This window comes from Pan paniscus, chromosome 4, assembly GCF_029289425.2.
Source record: "Pan paniscus chromosome 4, NHGRI_mPanPan1-v2.0_pri, whole genome shotgun sequence".
Taxonomy (NCBI): Eukaryota; Metazoa; Chordata; class Mammalia; order Primates; family Hominidae; genus Pan; species Pan paniscus.
In genome coordinates, this window is record NC_073253.2 from 172,561,867 (window position 1) to 172,585,367 (window position 23,501).

General features: G+C 58.5%; 1 protein-coding gene across 6 annotated transcripts; it reads right to left on the bottom strand.

The window, feature by feature from the left end:
- Positions 1 to 5,399: 5,399 nt before the first annotated feature.
- On the bottom strand, positions 5,400 to 19,621 carry PDLIM7 (PDZ and LIM domain 7). 6 transcript variants are annotated; one of them, XM_034961084.1, is made up of 14 exons: positions 19,466 to 19,617; positions 18,375 to 18,481; positions 14,487 to 14,638; positions 14,366 to 14,396; positions 13,779 to 13,897; positions 13,339 to 13,359; positions 12,949 to 13,085; positions 12,809 to 12,845; positions 11,736 to 11,791; positions 11,358 to 11,592; positions 10,037 to 10,217; positions 6,076 to 6,196; positions 5,873 to 5,988; positions 5,400 to 5,736 (listed from the first exon to the last, which is right to left on the bottom strand). In XM_034961084.1, exons 2-14 carry the CDS (start codon positions 18,468 to 18,470, stop codon positions 5,650 to 5,652), a joined length of 1,389 nt encoding a protein of 462 aa, XP_034816975.1. In that variant the 5' UTR covers positions 18,471 to 18,481; positions 19,466 to 19,617; the 3' UTR covers positions 5,400 to 5,649. The 6 variants fall into 6 exon arrangements, with proteins under 6 accessions (XP_034816975.1, XP_034816974.1, XP_003806915.1 ...); XM_034961083.1 differs by having other exon boundaries at positions 13,779 to 13,948; XM_003806867.3 differs by lacking the exon at positions 13,779 to 13,897 and having other exon boundaries at positions 13,343 to 13,359.
- Between the last annotated feature and the right edge of the window lie 3,880 nt (positions 19,622 to 23,501).

Genomic DNA, 23,501 nt, shown 5'->3' on the forward strand with positions numbered 1-23,501 from the left:
CCTTCCTTTAAGGCCTCCGTTGGGAGGGGTTCTTCTTCCAGTCTCAGGGTCAGCTTTGGATTTAGGCAGTCTCAAGTTCAAAGGGCGACCTGTGGCCAGCCCTTTAGCCCAGGGCCTCAGCTCCCTTCCTGTGGCAGGGCCACGTGGAGAGTCTGAGGATGGTGTGTGTACCTTATGTGTGTACCAAGGCCATGTGGGGCCCTGCACTGAGGAGGCAGTGGCAGAATCATGAGTGCCTGCCTCTGTACTCTGGCAAAACAGTCCCTCGCCCTCCACCGCCTCTCTCCCTGCTGATCCAAATGAGCTCAAGCCATTCTGAGCTGGGAAAAACCCCTCCCTTGCCTGCTGCCTCTCCAGTTACCCACTCAGCCCCCTGCCATGGGCTCTGCCCCCTCCAAGGGTGCTAATGGCCTCTCCTGCCTGGCACGAGGACATTTACTTCCCAGTCCCCATGGCCTCCGCCCGCACAGCCTTGCACCCCAGCTTCGGAACACTGTGATCTTTGCAGCTTGTGGTTGCTATTATTATTTTTTTGAGACGGAGTCTCACTCTGTCACCCAGGCTGGAGTGCAGTGGCGCAATCTCAGCGCACCACAACCTCCACCTCCTGGGTTCAAGCAATTCTCCTGCCACAGCCTCCTGAGTAGCTGGGATTACAGGCGCCCGCCACCACGCCTGGCTAATTTTTGTATTTTTAGTAGAGACGAGGTTTCACCATGTTGGCCAGGCTGGTCTTGAACTCCTGACCTCAGGTGATCCACCCATCTCGGCCTTCCAAAGTGCTGGGATTACAGGTGTAAGCCACTGTGCCCAGCTGCTATTATTTGACAGATGGGGAAACCAAGGCTCAAAGAAGGGTTGTGTCTTGCCCGGAGGCACACAGCTGGTGGAGCGGCAAAGTCTGGATGGGAGCCCAGGTAATGGGGGACGCATGAGAGGACCTGGGCAGTGCTGGTGGGTCAGCGGGGAACCCTTTGGCCTTTGATCCTTGGAGCGGCAGTCCAGGCCATTCCATCTGGGTGACTCTGTACAAGTCACTGTTCCTCTCTGAGCCTCAGTACCCTCATCTGAAACATGCCTATAATAATGTGTTCTCAAAGGTGTTATGATGATTAAATGACATGTGATTGCATCACGTTTCCGGCCTACGGAGTGAGGGTGGCTGTTTCAAGCAGGTGCCTGGCACCTGCTCCTGCCCCACTCTAGGCTAGCTCCAGCTCCACGGTTCTGCATTTGCCCCTGCCCTTCACCCCACTCTCTCCTTACAGCCCCCTCCCAACTTCTCCCATCTTCTCCCACCATCCTCCAGCAGATGCCTCCCAGGCCCCTCCCGCCACCCACACCCTGGCCTCTCAGCTGAGCTTGGCGGTCATCTTGGCCCACCACAGCCAAACCTCTTAAAAGAGCTGTCTGCACTCTCTCCTTCCACACCCTCCCCACCCTCCCGCCTTGTTCCTCTTTAACCCTGGCAGCCGCCCCAGCTCGGCTAAACTGATCTGGCAAATGTCACCTTGTTGTGAAATGCCACGAGGGACTCCTCGGCCTTATCTGCCTGGTTGACATTGTCGGCAGCTTCTTGACACGCTCTTGCCCTGTCCAGGCTTCCTTGCCCCTTCCCTGGAGGTTGTTGTCCTCCTGCCCTGGCCGTGCTGTTCCTGCCCAGTGCTGTGATGCTGGTGTTCCGGCGTCTCACCTCCTCACTATGCTGGGCCCTGGCCGTCCTCATGCTGGATTTGGCCCACATTTGTTATTTTTCTAATAGGATTAAAAAAAAAATCTAATGTAGTTGCCAATATTCAAACACCAGATCTCACATACAAATCTGAACCTCTGGACGCTGTCGATAAACTGGCAGATCTGGCTGTGCTGCTCAGCATTCCCAGACGGGCTCCCGGCTACAGTTACCATCCGTCCCTGTGCCCTTCTCGCTTGTATCCATGGGAACCGAGGACGGACTGAGAGGGCTTCGCAGTTCAAGAGAAGTGGGAGAGAGCACATTTCCTTGTGGAAGTGAAAGCTACTCTGTGGTTAACATGCCAAGGATGTCCAGGTTGAAAGAAAACCACATCCCATCTGCTTGACCCCTGATGCTCCCTGCGTGGGCCCTGCTCCTGGCTCTCCCTAGGCCTCAGTGACCAGCATCTATGTTGACTGCCCTGAGCCTGTCTCAAATTCATTCCCGAATTGAAGTGGAGGTGAATCCAGACTTGAATCTTCAGCTGTTTCCTGAATGTGTCTCCTAAATGTCCCACAGGCGCCTCGTGATCATTCAACAAACACTTACTGGGCATCCACTATATGCCAGGCACTGACATAAAGTCACTCCGGCCAGGCATCATGAAAATAACACGAGGCTGGGTGCGGTGGTTCATGCCTGTAATCCCAGCACTTTGGGAGGCCGAGGCAGGCAGAAAAAAAAAAAACAACACGAAAATCACACACGAAGCTTTGCACTCATTCTCCAGGATTCCAAGAGAGAACACAGCAGAGACCTTTCTTGTCTCTCTCTCCCCTTTTTTTTTTTTTTTTAAAAAAAAAAGAGACAGGGTTTCGCTTTGTTGCTCAGGCTGGAGGGCAGCTTACTGCTGCCTCAACCTCCTGGGCTCAAGTGATCCTCCCACCTCAGCCTCCCAAGTAGCTGGGACCACAAGAATGCACCACTAGGCCCAGCTGAATTTTTTTTTTTTTTTTTTGAGACAGTCTTGCTTTGTTGCCCAGGCTGGAGTGTAGTGGCGCAGTCTTGGCTCACTGCAACCTCTGTCTCCTGGGTTCCAGGGATTCTCCTGCCTCAGCCTTCTGAGTGGCTGGGATTACAGGCATGCACCACCACACCTGGCTAATTTTTGTATTTTTAGTAGAGACGGGGTTTCACCATGTTGGCCAGGCTGGTCTCAAACTACTGACCTCAGGTGATCTGCCCACCTCGGCCTCCCAAAGTGCCGGGATTACAGGTGTGAGCCACCACGCCTGGCCATATATATATATATATTTTTTTTTTTTTTTTGAGACAGAGTCTCACTCTGTTCCCCAGGCTGGAGTGCAGTGGCACGATCTCAAGCTCACTGTAACCTCAGCCTCCTGGGTTTAAGCGATTCTCCTGCCTCAGCCTCCCGAGTAGCTGAGATTACAGGCGTGTGCCACCATGCCTGGCTAATTTTTGTATTTTTAGTAGAGACAGGGCTTTATTGTGTTGGCCAGGCTGGTCTGGAACTCCTGACCTCAGGCGATCTGTCTGCCTTGACCTCCCAAAGTGCCGGGATTACAGGCGTGAACCAACGCGCCCAGCCCTGGCCTCTAATGTTTTAATATTTTGTAGAAACTGGGTCTCACCAGGCCGGGCGCAGCGGTTCACACCTGTAATCCCAGCACTTTGGGAGGCTGAGGCAGGCGGATCATGAGGTCAGGAGATCGAGACCATCCTGGCTAACATGGTGAAACCTTGTCTCTACTAACATACAAAAAAATTAGCTGGGCGTGGTGGCGCAAGCCTGTAGTCCCAGCTACTTGGGAGGCTGAAGCAGGGGAATCGCTTGAACCTGGGAGGTGGAGGTTACAGTGAGCCGAGATTGCACCACTGCACTCCAGCCTGGGCGACAGAGCAAGACTCCATCTCAAAAAAATAAAAAACAAAACGAAACAGGGTCTCACCATGTTGCCCAGGCTGGTCCTGAACTCCTAAGCTGGAGCCCTTCTCCAGCCTCAGCCTTCCAAAGTGCTGGGATTAGAGGTGTGAGTCACCGTGCCCAGCCCTTCTCGTCTCTTAAAGGGGACCGGGCCAAGGGCCTGTTGAGAAGACTAACAGATGTGTTGCAGGTCCTCATGCCAGGGACCACTGAAGGACGGGCAGCCATGGCACACTGAGCTGTCCTGGCCTACTTAAGGCTTCTCTTCAGTCTTTCCAGTCCAGGCTTGGGACAGGAGAGATGACAGTCCCTCTAGGGTGGTGCGGGCATCAGTGGGAGGCAGGAAGCCCCAGAGTGACGGCGCCACCACCAAGGTCTACAGTCCTCCAGGTACCGGGCAGAAGTCAGCTTCCCAGAGAGATGCTCACTGGCAAATGGTACTCAGTGCCAGCCAGTCCTGGGACAGCGCACCCAGCTTCAGGCCTGGATTCTAGTCTGGCTCATGGCTCAATGACAGCGTGACCTTGGTCAAGTCTCCCAATCTTTCTGTGCCTCATCTAGAAAATAAGTGGGCCAGGCATGGTGGCTCACACCTGTAATGCCAGCACTTTGGGGCTAAGGAGGAAGAATTGCTTGAGCCCAGGAGTTTGAAACCAGCCCGGGCAACCTAGGGAGATCCTGTCTCTTAAAAACAAAAAAAATTAAAGTTAAAAAAGAAAAAATGAAGTAAGTGATTGCACACAACGGCGCAAGGTTGCTAGGAGGTTCGCGGGAGACAGCGTGAGCGTGTCTGGTATAGGCCAGATGCATGGCAACGCTCCTGTCCTTCTCTCCATCCCTCATCCCCCGGACCTGCCACTGGGTCCCATCTCTGCCATATTACTCTCTGCCCCTCCCTTGCCTGGCCCCCGCCCCTAGGCCCTGCTGCAACTCTTCCTCCCAGCCTCCCTCTTGCACTCCCTCAGTGTTCTGGGGCCTCTTTACTGCAATACAACACAAACCTATTTCAAACTCTGCTGTGCCGTGCCCTGCCCTAACCTCAAGAGACAGCCCCAGCTCTACTGCCTGGCACTCGTGGCCTCGCAGGACCTAAGGGCTACCCTCTCCAGCCCCGCCTTCTTCTGTTTGGACGGCAGCTGGCCCCTCCAGGCCTTTGCTGTGGCCATTGCTGTTTTCCACACCGTATCTCTGCAGATCCACCCCCAACTACAACTACCCTTCTCTTTTTTTTTTTTTTTTTTTTTTGAAGCAGGGTCTCGCTCTGCCATCTGCCACCCAGGCTCGAGCGCAGTGGTGTGATCTCAGCTCACTGCAACCTCCACTTCCCAGGTTCAAGTGATTTTCCCGCCTTAGCCTCCTGAGTAGCTGGGATTACAGGCCTGCCCTACCACACTCAGCTAATTTTTGTATTTTTACTAGAGACGTTGTTTCACCATGTTGGCCATGAGGTCTCGAACTCCTGACCTCAAGCGATCTGCCCGCCTTGGCCTTCCAAAGTGCTGGGATCACAGGCATGAGCCACCATGCTAACTACCCTTCCTAACTACCCTTCTCTAACCTCCAAGCCAGGCCAGACCAGTGGCTCCCCTCATGTCTGTGGGCACCGGGCCTGGCACATGAGGTCTCGCCTGTACCTCCTCCACTAACCATGAGCCCGCCATGTCTGCATCACGAGGACCACCCAGATGGCCAGCCCAAGAAAACCATCTTACTCTCCACCCTGCCACGTGCCTCAAATTCTGCCCCTCCGGATGCACAGGGGAAGGGCACACGAGACACAGCTGGGTACAGGTTTATTGTGGCACTGGAGGTGAAAGGGGGCCGGTGTGGCCAGCACCGGTGTGCTGTGGTGGTGGAGGGAGTGGGGTGGGAGGATAAGGGGGGTGGGGCAGGGCCCAGGGAACCCCAGGCTCGGGCCAGGAGCCAGGGTTAAGGCAACCATTGCCAGCCCTACCCAGAAATGCAGGGCCACGACTCCAGGCCCCTCAGGCTAGGGGCCACCGCGGCAGCTGTGGGCAGAAGGGGCTCACACATGAGAGAAGGCATGGCTCTTGCAGAGAGGCCTGTCCTTCTTGGAGTAGAAGGTCTTTCCTTCCAGGTTGATCTGACATATCTAAGGACAGCAAAGGCCCAGTCACATGGGGTTGGGGGCAGCAGGAGAGGCCCCTTCCCAACTTCTCCTGCATCTCCCGGGGAATGAACAGAGGGCCGGTGGGCTTGGGGCTCAGTTCGAGGGGCGGGGCTCTCACCGCACAGACGAAGCAGGTGTCATGCCAGCTGAAGCCCAGGGCCTCCAGGAAACGGTCCTCAGCGTCGATCTTGAAGTCACAGCCATGGCATTTCGTGCCAAACATCTTCTCATAGTCTGAGAATGGGGGCAGAGAGAAAGAGGACCTGGATTCATGCCTGCCCCATGCACCATCCCTCCTCACCCTCACTGGCCAGTGGGTACCTCGCTCGCAATAGGGCACGCCCTCCTCCATGTAGAAGGCCCTGTTCCGGATGGGCGTCTTGCAGGCAGCACAGGTAAAGCAGTGCACGTGCCAGGTCATCTTCAGGGCGTGCATGATCTCCTGGAAGGAGGTCCCAGTCACTCGGCAGGCTCAGGCCCCCCCTCCTGCCCTGCCCTGGGTCACGGGAACACAGGACGGCTGGCCGCAAGCCCTGCTCCTTCTCACGGTAAACACTACATCTAACTGTTCAGGACTCCCACACCTCCATCTCCAACTCCAAGGTCTCTGAGTGGACGACCACTGCGCCTTCAGACTTGCCATGTCCAGCACTCAGTTCCTGATTCCCTCACCCCAAACCTCTCCTCCCACAGCCATCCCCATCACACGGATGGCAACTCCATTCTCCTGTCTGCTGCAGCCAAACACACCCTCCTCTCACACCCCACACCAGGTCCACCAGGAAATCCAGTGGGGCCCACCCCCAAGGCACATCCAGATTCTGAGTGCTTCTCACAGCCTCCCTGAAGTGAGGTAAGCCATGGCCATCTGGCCCGTGGGACCACATAACAACTGGCCTACAAGCTCCTCTCTCTGATCCCAGCTGCCACAGCGTGCCCCTGCAACCCAAGACAGGCCTTCTCCCACTGCATGAAACCGTGTACTGCTTCCCATTGCTCCCAGCAAGAGCCAAGCCCCATGCAGAGGCTGGAGGCCAGCAGGTCTGACTTCGTTCCCACCCGTCTCCTCCACTGCTCTCCCTTGCGTTCTCACCTTGCCTCTGCACACTGGCCTCTTGCCCGAAACTGGCACACCAGGCACACTCCTGTCCTGGGCTTGACACCGGCTGTCCCCTCTGCCTGGACTGCTCTGCCCCAGATATCTCTAGGCTCACCCCTCAACCCCTTCAAGTTTCTGCTCGAATGCAGTCTTCTCCATGAGGGCCCACTCTGACCACACCAGCAGCAGCCAGCTGCCTTCCCTGCACCACGCGCCCCAGCACTTGTCGCTCTGCTCTTTCCTGTTTTCCGTAACGTGATCTAACATTACTTCCAGGCAACCTACTTATTGCGCTTATTGCTTACAGTCTGCCTCTCCCCTCTTCTTCCAGCCAAAATGTAAGGCCCAGAAGGGCAGGAAGCATCAACTGTTTTGTTAGCTGATCTATCCCCACAGTGCCTGGCCCTTTGTGGGTGAGTCGACCGGCCTCCGCAGGAGGTGGGAAGGGGCAGAGGCACAAGGGGCTGAGCTCTCCCTGGGCTGGGCTGTTCATCCCTAGGACCCTCGGGGCCAGCCAGGGCCAGCAGTATTCACATCTGGAGCAGGCAGAGGGCAGCCTGGGGCCTGGAGGCGGTACGAGGGTCCAAGATGTGTGGGTCCGGCCTGACCTTGACCTTCTCAAGCCTTGGTTTCTTCCCTTGTGAACCGGGAAGCTAATCCCAGCCTTGTGAGGCTGTTATGAGATGGCCCTGAGTTTAAATCCAGGGATCCCAGATCCAATCCCTGCAAGGGCCAAGTGGGGACTGTGTCACACGGAGGAGGGTCTCTTCTTCTGGGAGCAGTACTACTGCTTCATTCAGGAATGCCTGCCTGGCTCAGGCTGAAACCTAGGTGTTAAAGGGAAATCTGCTGGGTGCAGTGGCTCACGTCTGTAATCCCAGTGCTTTGGGAGGCCAAGGTGGGAGGATCGCTCGAGGCCAGGAGTTCGAGACCAGCCTGGGCAACATAGCAAAACCTCATCTCTACAAAAAGATTTAAAAATCTGCTGAGCATGCTGGTGGGCACCTCTAGTCCTAGCTATTTGGGAGGCTGAGGTGGGAGGATCCTCTGAGCCCAGGAGATCAAGGCTGCAGTGAGCAGTGATCATGCCACTGCATTCCAGCCTGGGCAACAGAGCAAGACCCTATCATTATACATAAAGAAATAAAAAGCAGATCTCACTTTCCCTCTGCCTCCCAAGTAGCTGGGACCACAGGTGCATGCCACCACACTTGGCTAATTTTCTAATTTTTTTTTTTTTTTGTAGAAACAGGGGTCTTGCTATGGTGCCCATGCTGGTCTTGAACTCCTGGGCTCAAGCAATCCTCCCACCTTGGCCTCCCAAAGTGCTGGGATTACAGGCATGAGCCACTGCATCATGCAGGCAAATCTTCTGATTTTTTAAATTGTTTGCTACTGATTTTAAAATGAAACAGTGTGGGCCAAGCAAGACATAAGTGTGGGGGACATGTAGCCTTCGGATGGTGCATTTCTGCCCTCCACAACACCTGTACCCCATCTTACATCTACCTTGCAACCGTGCCGGCCCCAGCATAGTGCCACCCTTCTCTTTAGTGAGGCCCAGAGAGAGCAACTAGCCCCTGCTCACACAGCCAGTAGATCACAGAAACAGGTTTTCTGCCCATGTCTGGCTGGCTCTTCTCACTGTCTGGTGTTGCCTGTTTTAGAGGAGCAGACAAGGTCACAGTGAAGGAACTTGGGCTTTCAGCTGGTGGGAGAGGGGCTCTACCAGGGGTGTGGGCTGGTAGGGCGGGAGCCCAAGGCTGGGAGGCAGATTTCTCTTTCTTATTTTCTTTTTGAGACAAGAGTCTCGCTCTGTCGCCCAGGCTGGAGTGCAGTGGCGCGATCTCGGCTCACTGCCAGCTCTGCCTCCCAGGTTCACGCCATTCTCCTGCCTCAGCCTCCCGAGTAGCTGGGACTACTCCACCATGCCCCGCCAATTTTTTTGTATTTTTAGTGGAGATGGGGTTTCACCGTGTTAGCCAGGATGGTCTCAATCTCCTGACCTCGTGATCCGCCCATCTCGGCCTCCCAAAGTGCTGGGATTACAGGTGTGAGCCACCGTGCCTGGCCCTTTTTTTTTGCTGTCTCCCAGGCTGGAATGCAGTGGCACGATCTTGGCTCACTGCAACCTCCACCTCTCAAGATCAAGCGATTCTCCTGCCTCAGCCTCCCAAGTAGCTGGGACTACAGGTGCGCCAGCACACCCAGCTAATTTTTTTATTTTTAGCAGAGACAGGGTTTCACCATATTGGCCAGGCTGGTCTTGAACTCCTGACCTCAGGAGATCTGCCCACCTCGACCTCCCAAAGTGCTGGGATACAAGCATCAGCCACTGCATCGGCCACTCTCCCGTTCTTGCCGACTGATGGAACCCCCAGTTTTGCTGGACACATGGGTGCCCAAAATAAAGACTATATTTCCCAGCCTCCGTTGCCACTGGGTGTGGTCATGTGACTGAGTTCTGACCAACAGGATGAAAGCAGAGGTGCAGGTGGCAGCATCCTCTAAGGATGGACGCCATGGGGCTCTGTCCCCTTTCTTCTCCTTCCGACTTCCTGCTGGCTGGAAGGTGAGCATTTTGGCGGAGGCTGAAGTGTCATCTTGCACCATGAGTGGTAAGTAAGCAGGTGCTGCCAACAGTCAAGCAACAAGGAGGAGCCTGGGTCCACCAGATCAGTCCCAGACCACCCACCCCAGGATGTTTTTAGATGAGAAATAAGCCACCATTATTTTGAGTTTCCCACTGCTCGTGGTCAAGGTAAACCTCACTAATATGAACATCACCACACAGAGCTCTCTGGCTACTCCTGGCAGCCCTGGCTCTGGATCCAGAAATGAGGAGGACGCATGAGACAGAGCAGCTTCAGCATGTCAAGCTGGCCGTTCTGTCATTTCACCAGGGCAGGGAGAGCCCAAAGTGGGAGTCAGGAGGGCCCAGGGCTTCTCCTGGCTTGGTCCTCATGCTCTTTGCAGCCTTGGGCGGTTTCTGAGCAGGAACATGGTCATTTGTTAAGAGCATCCTGACTAATGCAGGGTGAGGCCAGTACAGCAGCCCATTTATTACGCTGGTAAGGACCCGGAGGGCTCACTCGGGGAGAGACCTGGACTGAGGGTTTCCCAGCAGCTCTCGTTCCCACTGACAGGCTTGGGACCACCTCCCCGCCAGCCAGCCCTACTCACGCCTGTAATCTTCTTCTTGCACTTGGCACAGCTGGGTGCATAGCGCACGTCATAGCATGGTGGGCAGAAGATGGCGCCCTTTTCCTCAAAGAAGCCACCCTCTTCCAGGACCTTCCCACACTGGCTACACACAAACTCCTCCGGGTGGTACGCGTGGCCCAGCGCCACCAGGTAGCGGCCCCTGCAGGGAGGCGAGAGCGGTCAGAGGGAGCACACGCAGAGAGGTGGGGGTCTTGGCCCCCTTCAGGTTGACTGACCACCCACCAGGAGGCCTCGGGAGGGACAGTTCATTCTCCCCATTTTCCACATAGGATAGAAGACAGGCTTGGGAAGTGACCGTGGCAGCCATGAAGCTTACAGAGCCAGTCCGCCACACTGAACTGCTGGTGACAGGAGAGGCAGCTTTAGAGCAGGGAGGACCCCGGGAGGAAGGGCTGAGGACTGGAGCCTCATAAAAGCTGAGCCGCCCCTGGGCAAACCCTGGAGCTGCCCTGTCCTGCTGGCCTGCCTGTTCTACCTGGCAAGAGCTGAGAGAGTTGGCTGGGCACAGTGGCTCACACCTGTAGTCCCAGCACTTTGGGAGGCCAAGGCAGGCCTGAGATCACCTGAGGTGAGGAGTTCGAGACCAGCCTGGCCAACATGGTAAAACCCGTCTCTACTAAAAATACAAAATTAGCCAGGCATGGTGGCGGGTGCCTGTAATCCCAGCTACTCAGGAGGCTGAGGCAGGAGAATCTCTTGAACCCAGGAGGCAGAGGTTGCAGTGAGCCGAGATCGCGCCACTGCACGCCAACGTGGGCAACACAGTGAGACTCTGTTTCAAAAAAAAAAAAAAAAGCTGACAGAGATGAGAGCAGGCCAGGCCTGAGAACTAGGAAGGCTCTAGAATCCGGCACGCTGATGCTGGGGGGTGTTTGATGCTGCTTGGCCCCACGGGGCAGTGCACAGACGGAGTGGCTCCAGGCCTGTATGCTCTGAGAGCAGAGGGAGACAGAGAGCAGGAGGGAGGGGCAGACGCACTGGGAGGGGGCAGGCCCCTCTTTGCCCAGAGAGCAGCAAAGGTAGGGGTGCAGCTTCAGCCTATGGTTGGCCCTTCGGCTATTTCGCCATGGCAGATGCTGCTAGCAGTTGTTGTGGGTGGGCTGGGGTAGGTAGCGTGGGATTAAGAATCGGAGGACCCAGCCCAGGTCCCTACTCCTACTCCAGCTGAGAACTGAATCCTTATTCCCCCAGTCGCAGCTGAGGCAAGACAGGTGGGCAGACAGGTGGGGCTGGGCTGCAGGACGGGAAAGCCAGGGTCGGACAGGAACAGGCCACCCACCGGATGACCTTGTGGCACTGGTGACACACGGGAGTCTTGCCGTTGTTGCTGCCCCCTCCTGGCACCCCTCCGGCAGCTGCCTGCACAATGGAGGTGCGGCTCTGCAGCGGCGTGGGCGTGGCCGGCTGGCTGTGCCGGGTCAGCACTGTGCTCGTTTTGTCCGGGGCATAGCGCTCGGCAAACGCAGGGTCCACGGCCCAGGGCGGGCGGCTGGTAGGGCTGGGGGCGGTAGGGCCTGCCGGGGAAAGTGACTCTAAAGGGGTGCCCAGGGACCCCAAAGGACGGGGGTGGATCCCCAGGCAGCTGAGAGAAGCCCACCACCCCCATGCCCCTGGAGGCTGCCCACCCTTGCCCAGGCCCGAGCCCACTCCCTCTCACCAGGCCAGGGCTCCTGGGGTGTAGATGAGGCTGGGGCTTCTGTCCCGGGCACCTGGCTGCAAGATCTGCCATTCAAGGCCCTGCATGGCTGAGCTTCCTGACATGGCCCCACCCCCCAACCTGGGTCCTGCTGGCCCCACGGGAGATGCCTGGGGGCGTGGAAACTGCTGAGTTGGATTCCAGGTCCCACTGGGGTAGGGATGGGAAGGGCAGCTTCTCCTAGCAATGTCCAGTTAGCTGGTGTGCGGTCTCTAGCTGGGAGACGAGGCAGGGCTCCCGCTTCTGAGGCAGCTCCTGGGGCTCCCCTCATGCCAGGAAGCCATCTGTGATGGCAGGGCAGGGTCCCTTTGCCAGGTACCCCCTCCCACTGAAAACGAGGACGGCAGGGCCCAAACAGTCCGAACCACGAAACACCCCCACACCCCAAATGCAAACCAGGTCCACAAAGATAGAAGACAGGCAGAGCAAGCAGGGCTGAGAATGTTTATTCCATGCCCAAGGCAGCACAGACCTGGCAGACAGCAGTACCACAGGGCAAAGAGGGAAGGCAGTGTCAGATGAACCCAGGTGGGCAGCCAGGGCCAGGCCAGCAGGAGGCTCAGGCCAGGGGCAGGAAAGGGGGGGTGAGGTAGGCAGAAGCTGGAGGCACTAAGGGGGTGCCCTGGGCAGGAGGAACAGAAAGAGGGAGGCAGAGAGGGCAGCCGGCTGGAGAGGGCCGGGCTACGACTGCACGTTGAGCACGTGGGCAGAGCGCTGGTGGTGCCAGTCCCGGAGGCGGGTGTAGCGTGGGCTCTGCAGCTCCAGGACATACTTTTCCCTGAGGGGCAGAGAGAGAGGGAGGAAGAAGTGGAAGGAAGGAGAGATGGAAGGGAGGCAGGGAGGGAGGAGGGAAGGAAGGAGGGAGGGAAGAAATGAAAGAAGGAAGGAAGGAGGAAGGGAAGGAGGGAGGGAAGGAAGGAAGGAAGGAAGGGAGAATTGAGAGCCCCAGCTGGGAGCCTCAGGAGTAGACACAGGGCAGTAGCTGGAATGGAAGAGGCAGGAGATGGGAGAGGGGCTGGTGCCCGTCCCTGTACCTTGATTTCTTCAGGTGCTCCTCATCCGGGTCTTGCACTGAGAGGGCAGAGGCAGGCATTGACCAAAAAAGACACAGGGTCAGGGCTCACGCCTGGGCTGGGGGCGAGGAGAGTACCCCCTGCCCTGGGCTGGCACTTACTGAACTCGGTGCCTGTGAGGTGGGCAAGGATGCGGAAGGAACGCGACTGGCCTGTCCCCGGCCGCGGCCGCCAGTCCTCTGTGTTCTCCATCAGCCGCTGCTTGCTGGCATCTGGGACCAGCGGTCGGAGCGGCTGTCTGTGGGGAGGGTGTGGCTCAGAACCCCACACTGGGGGTGGGCGGTGGGGGCAGCCCCTCCCAGGATTTGGTGCATGTGGGTTTGGGTTACAGTGATGGGAGGGAGTGGGTAAGGGTGAGGCCAGGAGCCCTGCTGGGCGGGTAGGTGAGAGGACAGGAGGGCGAAGTGGAGAGGAGGGCAGCCAGGGTGGGGAGGGGCCGCCACCCAGAGTGCCAAAAGGAAGAAGAAAGGCACAGGCAGAGGGGGGCTCACTGACTTGTCAGGGGTCTGCACCTGTGAAGGAAATAAGACAGATAGACAGATAAAGGGACAAAGGGACAGACACAGGAGAGGAAGAAAGACGGGGAGGGGTCAGAACAGCCGGGGACAAGGCGGCACTGAGTGTCTGGGGCTCAGCTGGCCCGACACCACAACCCAACCCCCAGCCGCCAGCAGGGGGCGCGGCCTCATTCAGAGACCCCTCCCCAGGGCGGTGCCCTGCAAGGCGCCACAGCCTCGGGAGGGGCCCTGTGCCTGCAGCCCCACCCCGGCCGCCAGGGGTCGCTGCCGCACGGTTCCGCCGGGCTGGGGCGCGGCACAGACTGAGCAGCAGCGGGCAGCGGGCAGCGGGCGTGGGGCCACAGTGGGCCTGATGGCGTGGGCGTGGGCCTGATGGCGTGGGCGTGGGCGCGGGCGGGCAGGGGCCGACGTACCCATTCTGCTGCGGGGCGCTGTCAGCGGGCGGGGGCGCCCCAAAGGGCCGGGCCGTCTTGTTGAGGGAGACGCTGGGTGCAAAGGTGTACCGCGGAGGGTCCGCGGCGGGGGCGGAGGCCTGGGCAGAGACACAGCCGGGCAGGGCGGGCGGGCAGGGTAAGGTGGGGGCCTGGGTGGAAGTGGGGCGCCTGCAGCAGAGGACAGCGGCAGCTCCAGCCCCCCACCCCCACCCCCACCCCCTACATCTATTTGGAGGCTACGGGGAGAGGACGACTCAGGTTTCAAGGGGCCCATTTGGGAGTGGCGATCTCAGTCCACGCAGGACCGAGGGCTGACCGAGTGCGGGCGAGCACGCAGCGCCGGCGGCGGGAGGCAGCAGGCGGACAGACAGGCGGACATGCGTGGTGCCAGGACCGTGCGGCAGCCCCTGGCTCAACTCCAGGGCCCTAGACCCGCCTTAGCTCCGGTTTCTGCCCTCTACTCCCGGCCAGGGATTGGGGTACCGAGAATGTGCCAGGAGGGCGAGCAGGCCTGGCCGTCCAAGCCCACACCGCCCACCGCCCGGATGTCCCGGCCAGCCTCGTACCTTCTGCGGTTTGCTCTGAACCGGCTGGGCCCTGGAGGAGAAGGAAAGCGTGACAGCGGGCCGGGCCCGCAGGGATCCCCACTGCCAGCGCCGGCGCACCCATCCATGTCCACCCGCATACCTGCTCAGGCCCAGGCTGAGGCGCTCCCCGCAGGCCCGGATCTTGTTCTGAGCTTCGATGTGTGTGAGGCTACCCGCATTCTCGCCATCGATGCTCAGCACCCAGTCACCCACGGCCACTCCGGCCTGCGCCGCTTTGCCCCCAGGAGTGAGCTGTGGAGAGAGAAGCAAAGTGACCGAGGCCCTGGACCCTGCAGACCCAAGCCAGGCTGACGGTGGTAACACTGCCCCACCCAAAGCTGCCCCACTTCCAGAACCCAGAGAGCTCTTCATTCAACATAGTTCTAGGCAGCTGCTGGACACTAAAGCAACCCAGGAGGTGGTGGTGTTCACCTGAGCTTCACAATTTCCCAGTCGCACTGCTTATTTATTCACTGCCAGACCCTCTCCCTCAGGTGGTGCTCACCTGAGCTTCCCCAGTCACGATGCTTATCTATTCACCGCCACCACCCTCCCCCACAGTCCAGAAATTGCTATGATGTCCACAAACAGCCACGCTCAGGCTAAAGCCCAAGTTTTTCAGGAGGACCATTGCCTTTTGAGGCTCCTGCTGGCCTCCTGCCCAGGCCACTCCACCTACCAGATATGCCCTCTGGCCCATGCAGGGGGCAGCTTCCTCCCCGAAACCACCGGGGGCTCTTATGGACCTCTCACCCCCCAGGACCCTGTCGGGGGCCATCTATAGGGGTCTGCTGGGACCCTTTGAGAGCCAGCAACAGGCCCTGTTATCTCCCGGTTCCCTGTGAACACTGCCTGAATGGGACCTAAGTTGACAGCTGGGACTTCGTAGGCCATACATGGCTGTCACTCCCAAGCCCTCGATTGCCAATTTCCCCTGACCCCAATCCTTCAGGCTCTTGAGCTGGGAGTCCCTGGTTCCTGTGGCAATGAGTAGAGACAGTAGGCTGGGAGAAATGGCCGCCACCAGCATGAGCTGAGACCATCAGGAATGACTTCGAGGAAGCGGTGGGCCTCGGTAAAGGCGAATGGCGTGTGCTGCCTAGCGGGTGAGAGTTCACTTACGATGGCTTTGAATGCCAGGGGAAGGGACCAGGACTTGGCTTTGAAGGTAGAGGGGCTACTGGCAGTTTTAATGTCTGGGATTGGGTATCTCCCAGGCCCTGAGAGGGTGACCCTGATAAACCCCTTCCAGGCCTCTAGCCCAGCCCCAGCAACACAGGCAGGGCAGCTTGACGGGTCCGAGCCCAAGGGACCACCCAGCCATCTGGCAAGAGGCCTGGCACTGCATCAAGTAGGCTTTTGTGAGGCAGTGCTGGAAGATAATTTCACTGGGTGGGGGGGATCTGGGGGGTCCAGGCTGCCAGTGGCCCCAGGAGGCTCCTCAGGTGGGTCAGTGCACAGACTGAGCTGAGGCAGGGAGAGGGGAGGCAAGAGGTTTCAGAGAGATGTCAGAGGGCAGGGCAGCCAGGCACAGAGGTTGACAGCACCGGGAAAAGAAAGGCGAGCTGGGCTCAACATGACCTCCTGCTTGCATAGGAGGTCAGAAGGCTAAGAGAGCTCGGCGGCCCCTCCCTCACTCGCTAGATAAGAAGACTTGCTTCAGTTTATTGAGCACCAAGTATGCTACATATTGACACTGAATCTTCCAACAACCTTGTGGAGTAATTGGGATTTTACCCATTTTGCACTTGCAAATGTACACAGAGAGGTTAAACAACTTGCCTCAAGTCACCCAGCTAGTAAGAGGCAGAGCCAGGAAGTGTCTCTGACCCTAAGGCTCCACCACTGTGGGCCACCTCTGCTGAGCATGGGGGCCCAACTGAGGGGTCAGCCCACCCGGAGACACCCTGAGCCACTCCCTCACCTTTAGTTCAATCCAACTAAATCAACCCCTTATACTGTGTATGGGGAAGTGGCACCCCAGAGGGGAAGTGACTTACTCAAGGTCATGGTGAGTCAGTAGAAGGGAAACCTGGCCCAGCCACTCCCTGCCCACAGGGCTGGCTCCTGGGAGCTGTGGGCTGAGCCCGAGGTGGGGGTCTTGGGGTGCAGCTAGCTGGCTCCTGGAGAGGGGGTGGGGGGCAGGGACGGCTTCCCTTCCCAGAGTGAGGAGGGCAGGAAGCACAGAGGATGAGGGGTGTTCAGAGCGTGGGGAGGGCAGCAGGAGAGCAGAAGACAGCGCTGGGCGGGTGGCTGGAGAAAGGCAGGGAGGGGCTCAAGCCAGGGGCAGGGTAAGGCCAGAGGAACCAAGGAGGGAAAAAGCCAGGGGGCTGGACCCTGCATGAGGTGGGGGTGAGTCAGCCTGAGCAGCCCAGCCCCCCAGTCCCAGACGTTACCTCATCTCCCAGGCCTGGGCCCACAGCCAGCCCTTGCCCCTCCCACCTCCCTCCATTCTGGGGTCAGGGGAGGGGGAGGGGGCTGGCCTAACTCAGAAAAGCCCACCTCACCCACCCATGTGGGCCCAGGTCCAACTCCAGGGCTGGGATCAGCTAGTGGCCCCGCCCACATGCCAGGGATGCTGACCAGGGAGCTGGAGCCCGGAGTGCCCCCAACAGGCCATATCTGAAAGTCATCTCCATCAGGGAAGAAACTGAGGTTCAGGCTCCCCAGACACACTGGGCCAGCACTTTCCCAGGGAGCAGGACGTCAGGTAGGTTTCAGGGCTGTGTGAGGGCTATGTAGTGGGATGTGTGTCATAGGGCAACCACTGCCTCACTACCCTGCTGGCGGGGCAGGTTCCAGGAGAATGCCATCAAAGGACCCCTGATAAGAGCACTGCTGGCCTGCCCACCCTAACCCCCACACCCAGCTCCTACAGACAGACTCCAGCTTGAGCCCCTCCTCAGGCCACGACCCTCTGGGCCCCTCCAGGCTGGGCTTGCCTTGGGCTTCCTGACAACAGCTGCCTGCCCACCCGGCGCCTGGGTGCGTCTCTCGGGGCAGGCGGATAAAGGGGCAGGAAGTCCCCACCCCCTCCTGACCCCCAGGCCAGTCAGAGATGCCAGCCGACAGGCTGGCCTCACCCACTCTGGGCAGGCAATTTGTTGTGTCTCACAACTGGACCATACAGCTGGGGCTGCAGCCTGGTGACCAGCTGAGAGGCCCACCAGTGGGGTTCAGGGGGCCAGGCCTAGGCCTGCCCTTTTCAGCTCTGCAGACTGCAGCCACTGTTGGCCATCCCAGCGTGGGGCTGCATTCTTGGGCTTATAAGGCAATCCCCCTGCTACAGGGAGGAGCCAGCCTCCAGCTCCACCCACACCAGGGCAGGCTCTTGGAAGCTGAAGTTAAGCCCCTAGAATGGAGCCCTGTCCTACACTTCTGCTTGGGGTCAAAGGCCACCACATCCTGAATGGGAACAGTGGATGTGGGTCCTTACATAGGCTGGGGAGAGACCCCTTCTACCCACAAAAAATGCACGCCATGCCGTGCCTCAATTCCAATCCCTGCTTCACCATGGACTCGATGAGCGAGCCCCGCCACCTCTCCATGAGTTCTTCTCTCATCTGGAAAAACGGGATGAGGATTGCTATTCCCTGGGCGGCAGTGAGGTTGAAGTGAAATCCTATAGTCACAGTGTCCTTCCTGGGGCCTGGCTCCAAGCATTGCCACCTCAAGTTTAGATACCTCCTGAAATGTTAGGCTCCCATCCTGCACAATGAGCCTCCCTCCAGCCCTCAGAGGTGGCCACAGGAGCTTGGGAGAACAGCATCGGGTACAGTGCAGGGCTGGAGAAGCCTGGGTGCTCCCTCCCAGTATCCACCTCATTGGGAGTCCTTGTGGCAGGCAGGTACCACTACATCTCCGGACCTAGACATCTCCTGGCCTGCTGGCCCCTGACCAGCTCCTGTTAGGACTCCCCCCATCACCCTCTGGAGACCTGAGCACCGAAAGACCGCTGGGGGAGCCCCCTCCCCAAACCTAGGCTCACCCGGGAAATGGAGAGGGGCACATTGAAGTCCTTGCCCCCTTGCAGCCGGAAGCCCCAAGGTGCTGGCCCCTCCAGCACTACTTTGAAGGAATCCATGATGCCGGCTCCTGAGAGGAGAGAAGAGAAGGTGAGTGGCCAGCATGGTGGGCGGGCAGGCAGGCAGGCCGGGCCAGCTCAGGATACCAGCCTTGGACAGGGGCCAGGCAGGCACGGGCAGCCCCTGGGCATACCCAAGCCATAGTAGGCAGGTATTTTGTCAGGCTGGCCTGGGCTGCTGGCTGGCGGACCTCACTTTGGAAAGACAGGAGCAACCCCCCTCCCCTTGGGACTGGAACGGTGAGGGGTGCCTGAATCCAGGTTTGAGGTTCTTTGCAACCAGGGGTGGGCCGAGGGACTAAACTGGCGCGGCCTCCCCCCAAGCCAGCCTGGAGCCTCGGGCGGCCGGGTGAGTCAGGGGCCGGCTCTCCTCTCCCCCGCCCCCAGGTCCCGGCAGGCAGGCCGCGGCTGGAGCCTGCTCGGACTATATAAGGCGTGTAAGCTGACACTGTGCGGAGAGCCAGCGGAGGGAGCACACGGGGGCTTGGGACGCGAGGGGGAGGGGAGGGGAGGGAGGCGGCTGCAGCGGATCCTCCTAGCCATTCCGGGACCAGTCGAGGCTGCTGGGAGCCAGGGCGGGACCCCTGGGTGCTGAAGAAGGGGAAGGCGGGAGTGGGGTGCGGCCCCTGTGGAGACAGATGGGGGCTGGGACCCTCAAGCATAGCTTGGAGGGGGATCCTTCCCCGAGCCCAGTGGGGGGTGGTGCCTCCCACACAGAACTGCTCCCACACCGACGTGACTCAGTTTCCCCTTAGTCCCCCGCCCGGGCCCCATGCATTAGACTGGCCCCGGCCGCAGGAAGCGGCGCAGGCGCCAATCGGCCCCGCCGCAGCCGGCTTAGCGGCAGGAAGGCGGGGGCGGGGGCGGAGGCAGGGGCCAGGGCCAGCGGGAGGAAGCACAGCCTGGACCACGACCCCCAGTGCCCTTTGTGGTCCTCAGCAGGCCCCGGGCGCCCGCCTGGTCCAGCCCAAGACGCCCCGCGCGGTCGTCGATACCTGCTTGGCCCGGCCAGGGCGCTGCTCTGCGTCGGGCTCCAGGGAGCCTCGTTGGGATCGGCCGCCAGTGTTCTGACCCCGCCCCCACAGCCACCCTCCACTTTGAGCGCGCGGACGGGGGCGGGGCACCAGGCCACGCCCTCGTCGCGACCACGCCCACTAGACTTTCTCCGCCGGTGGAAAGCCCCACCCAGCTCTTCCGTCCTGCCCAATCACCAAGTCCCGTCGGGCTTAGAGCTGAGAGGCCTCGCCGACCCGGGCCCTGCAACGGGGCGGAGTCGGGAGGGGGCCGGGGCTGCGGGTCGCCTCCTTAGGGAAGCGCTGCCTCGCCCAGTCCCTCGCACCGCCCGCTGGCGGAGGGAGAGGAAAGCGGACCTTCAAACCAGACCGACCTGGGACATAGTAGTCTCTGAACCTTAGTTTGCTACTCCGAAAAATGGGACGATCATACTCGCCTCGCAGGGCTGCCGCGAGTGTCGGTATCGTAGGCGCAACCCTCGGGGACTGCAGAATCTGTAAATCAGAGGGGCTGCGGGAGACAAGTTGAGGGGGACAGGGGCGTTTAAAGCTAGAGTTGCGCAACGCTCTGCCGAAGGCAGGAAAACAGGGCAGGAGCGGACGCCGGGGGTCCCTGCAACCCCGAGCCGACCCGCGCACCATCGGAAGCGCCGCGTCCCGCTCCACCTTGGCGAGAGCGGACTGCGCCGCCTGGGAGGCGTCCTCAGAGTCCCGGCCCCGCGTTCAGCCCAGGCACTAGGGCCGGCGGCGCGGACACTGAGCGCATGCGGGTGTCGGGGTGAGGGAAGGGGCGTCCACCCTCCACTCGCTTGGTGGTCCCGGCCCATCACCTCCTCCTAGGACAGAGTCGCTGCAGTTCTCCCCTCTCCATCCACAGTCATCACACCCACCCTGTTCTGCACAAACCGCCGTGAGAGAGTTCTCGTCGTTAAAGACCTTCTCTTGACCCCACATCCCTCTCCAGCTACTACCCTTTAATTCTCCTCTCGAGAGTAAAATTCCTCCAGGGAGTTGTCTGTTTATCGCGTCTCCACTTGCTTTCCTTCAGTTATCTCTTGAAGCCATGCCAGGCGGGCTCTTGTCCGCACCAGTCCCCTGAGATCTCTCTTCTCAAGGTCCCCTGTGGCCTGGAGGCCATGGGGCCATGGAATCCGTGGTGGTTAAGTTTCATCCTGCCCTGCCTAGGGGCAGCACTGGTCCAGGTTGATCCTTTTCCGCGAAACACCCTTTTTCCCTGGCTTCACAGCTTCCCCCTGCCCCACTGGCCCCTCCTTCCCATCCTCCTCTGCCTCTGGCCTTGGCCATCTGATGTTGCCTCTCTTTATGCTCACCCCCTGAGACCCCGTACTGTCCTGTGGCTTTCAACACCACCTATATGCAAAGGCATCCCATGTTTCATGGCCAGCCTGACCTCTCCCCAGGAACTCTAACTCCATTATCCAAAACCCTGCCTAGATGTTTACTAGATCGGATCCCCAACTCCCCGTTTGTGGCCTGTTAGGAACTGGGCTGCACAGCAGAAGGTGAGCAGCGGCAAGCCAGAGAGGCTGAGTGCAGCGGCAGCATTAGACTCCCATAGGAGCATGAACCCTATTGTGAACTGTGCATGCGAGGGATCTAGGTTGCTCATTCCTTATGAGAATCTAATGATAAATGGGCCGGGTGCAGTGGTTCACGCCTGTAACCCCAGCACTTTGGGAGGCTGAGGCGGGGGAGGATCACTTGAGGTCAGGAGTTCGAGACCATCCTGGCCAATATGGTGAAACCCCGTCTCTACTAAAAATGCAAAAATTAGCTGGGCGTGGTGGCGCATATGCCTATAATCCCGGCTACTTGAGAGGCTGAGGCAGGAGAATGACTTGAACCTGGGCAGCAGAGGTTGTAGTGAGCCAAGATGGCTCCACTGCACTCCAGTGTGGGTGACAGAGCGAGACTCCATCTCAAAAAAAAAAAAAAGAGTCTAATGATAAATGTACTGCACTCGAACCACCCTGAAACCATCCCCACCCCACCCCGAGTCTGTGGAAAAATTGTCTTCCATGAAAGCGGTCCCTTCTGCCAAAAAGTTTGGGGAACCACTGTACTAGGTATCTCAGACCATCATGGCCCAATTCAAACTTGTGCCTTTCCCACCTTCCTAACTCCTTCCTCACTTCAAGAAGTGCCACCAACATTTATCCAACTGGTTCAGCAGAAACGATGAAGTTATCCTTTCTCTTCTGTCCTCCCCCAGATTCTGCAAATTCCACCTTCAACATGTTCACATCTAACAGCTGCTGCCACCATTGTCCCAGCCACTGCCATTTTGTGCCTGCGCCCCTGTAACAGTCTCCTAACGGGCATCCCTGCTTTTACCCTTGCCCCTTCCAGAGTCTTCACGAAGCAGCCAAAGTGATATTTTTAAAGCCAGAATCACAGCACCATGTCACTCTCAGCTTTTAGCATTCCAGTGGGCTCATATTGCACTCAAAATAAAACTGAAGTCCTTAAGCCCTACAGAATATGAATAAACTGGGTCTGACTCCTACCACTCGCTCCCTCCACTCCAGCCACCCTGACCTCCTCACTCACATTTCCTCCAGCAGGCCAAGCATATTCCTGCCTCAGGGCCTCTCCACTTGCCAGTTCCCCTGCTTGAAACACTTTTCTTTTTTTTTCTTTTTTCTTTTTTTTTTTTTGAGACAGAGTCTCGCTCTGTCATCCAGGCTGGAGTGCAGTGGTGTGATCTCGGCTCGCTGCAACCTCCGCCTCCCAGGTTCAAGTGATTCTCCTGCCTCAACCTCCCGAGTAGCTGGGACTACAGGCATGAACCACCATGCCCGGATAATTTTTATATGTTTAGTAGAGATGGGGTTTCTCCATGTTGGTCAGGCTGCTCTCAAACTCCTGACCTCCAGCGATCCACCTGCCTTGGCCTCCCAAAGTGCTGGGATTACAGGCGTGAGCCACCATGCCCGGTGCCCGGCCCTTGAAACACTTCTCCAGGTATCTCAGCAACAGGTTTCCAACTTTATTTAGGTCTCTGCTCAGATGTGGCCTCCCTCCCAGGGCCTTCCCTGATCACAGCTGAAACAGCAATCCCTGGACGCCTCACCCGCATCACACACTAGGCCCTCCCTCTGCTTTATTTTTCCCCATAGCATCTCCATCATCTCACATTCTGTATGAAGTGTTTGTTTATTTAAGAATCCCACAGCACCAGAGACATCTGGATGTGGAAAAGGCATCTCCAGATTCCATGTGTGGAGGGAGATGGGGGAATGGGGACTCTCTGCGGTGCTCTTTCCAGGGTGTGTTCTTTGTTAGGACAATGAAGACACACAGCTAATGTGTCTTATCTAACATTTCCCCAGGGCCAGCACACAGTGGATGTGAATAAACACACGAAGAAAGGAAGGATTGACAAAGTGAAACAACAAATGAGCAAAGGAAGAGGCGGCAGCCTGGGGGTCCTGGCAGTCCTCCAGCAGAGAGGACCCCAGGCTCCCATTCCTTGGGCTGGTGCAAGGCTCTGGTCTGTGTCCCCTGGGGAGCCTCCCAGCCCAGGCAGCCCCTGCGTAGCAACTGGACCTGGACAAGGACCCAGCGCCCTCTGGTGGCCGAGACTCCTGAGGCTCCAGGCCAGGCCTCTAGCGTCCTGGTGGTTTCCAAGGACCTTCTTTCCCACAGTCCCCTTGGAATATCACAGAAATCCCTAGGAAACAAAGCAGCTCAGATTTGTAATGAAGGAAAGGATGCCATGCTGAGTCCCCAGAGTCCTGGGTTCTGGTTCTAGCCATGCCCCTGACTCTCTGGGTGACCTTCAGCGTGTCCTGGGATTTGTTGAGCTGCCAAGGGCTGGGCTTGGGCTTGCCACTGTAGGGAGTGGGGGTGCCTGCAGCAGCACCTCAACTGCCTGCCTCTTGGCCTCAGCTTGCTCTAAGACCTTACCCATCAGGAAGTGCTTGCATGAATAAGTGAGCCGAAATCTTCCTCCCTATGGCTCTAGCATCCCTCCAGTCTTTGCGTTCTGTGTCCA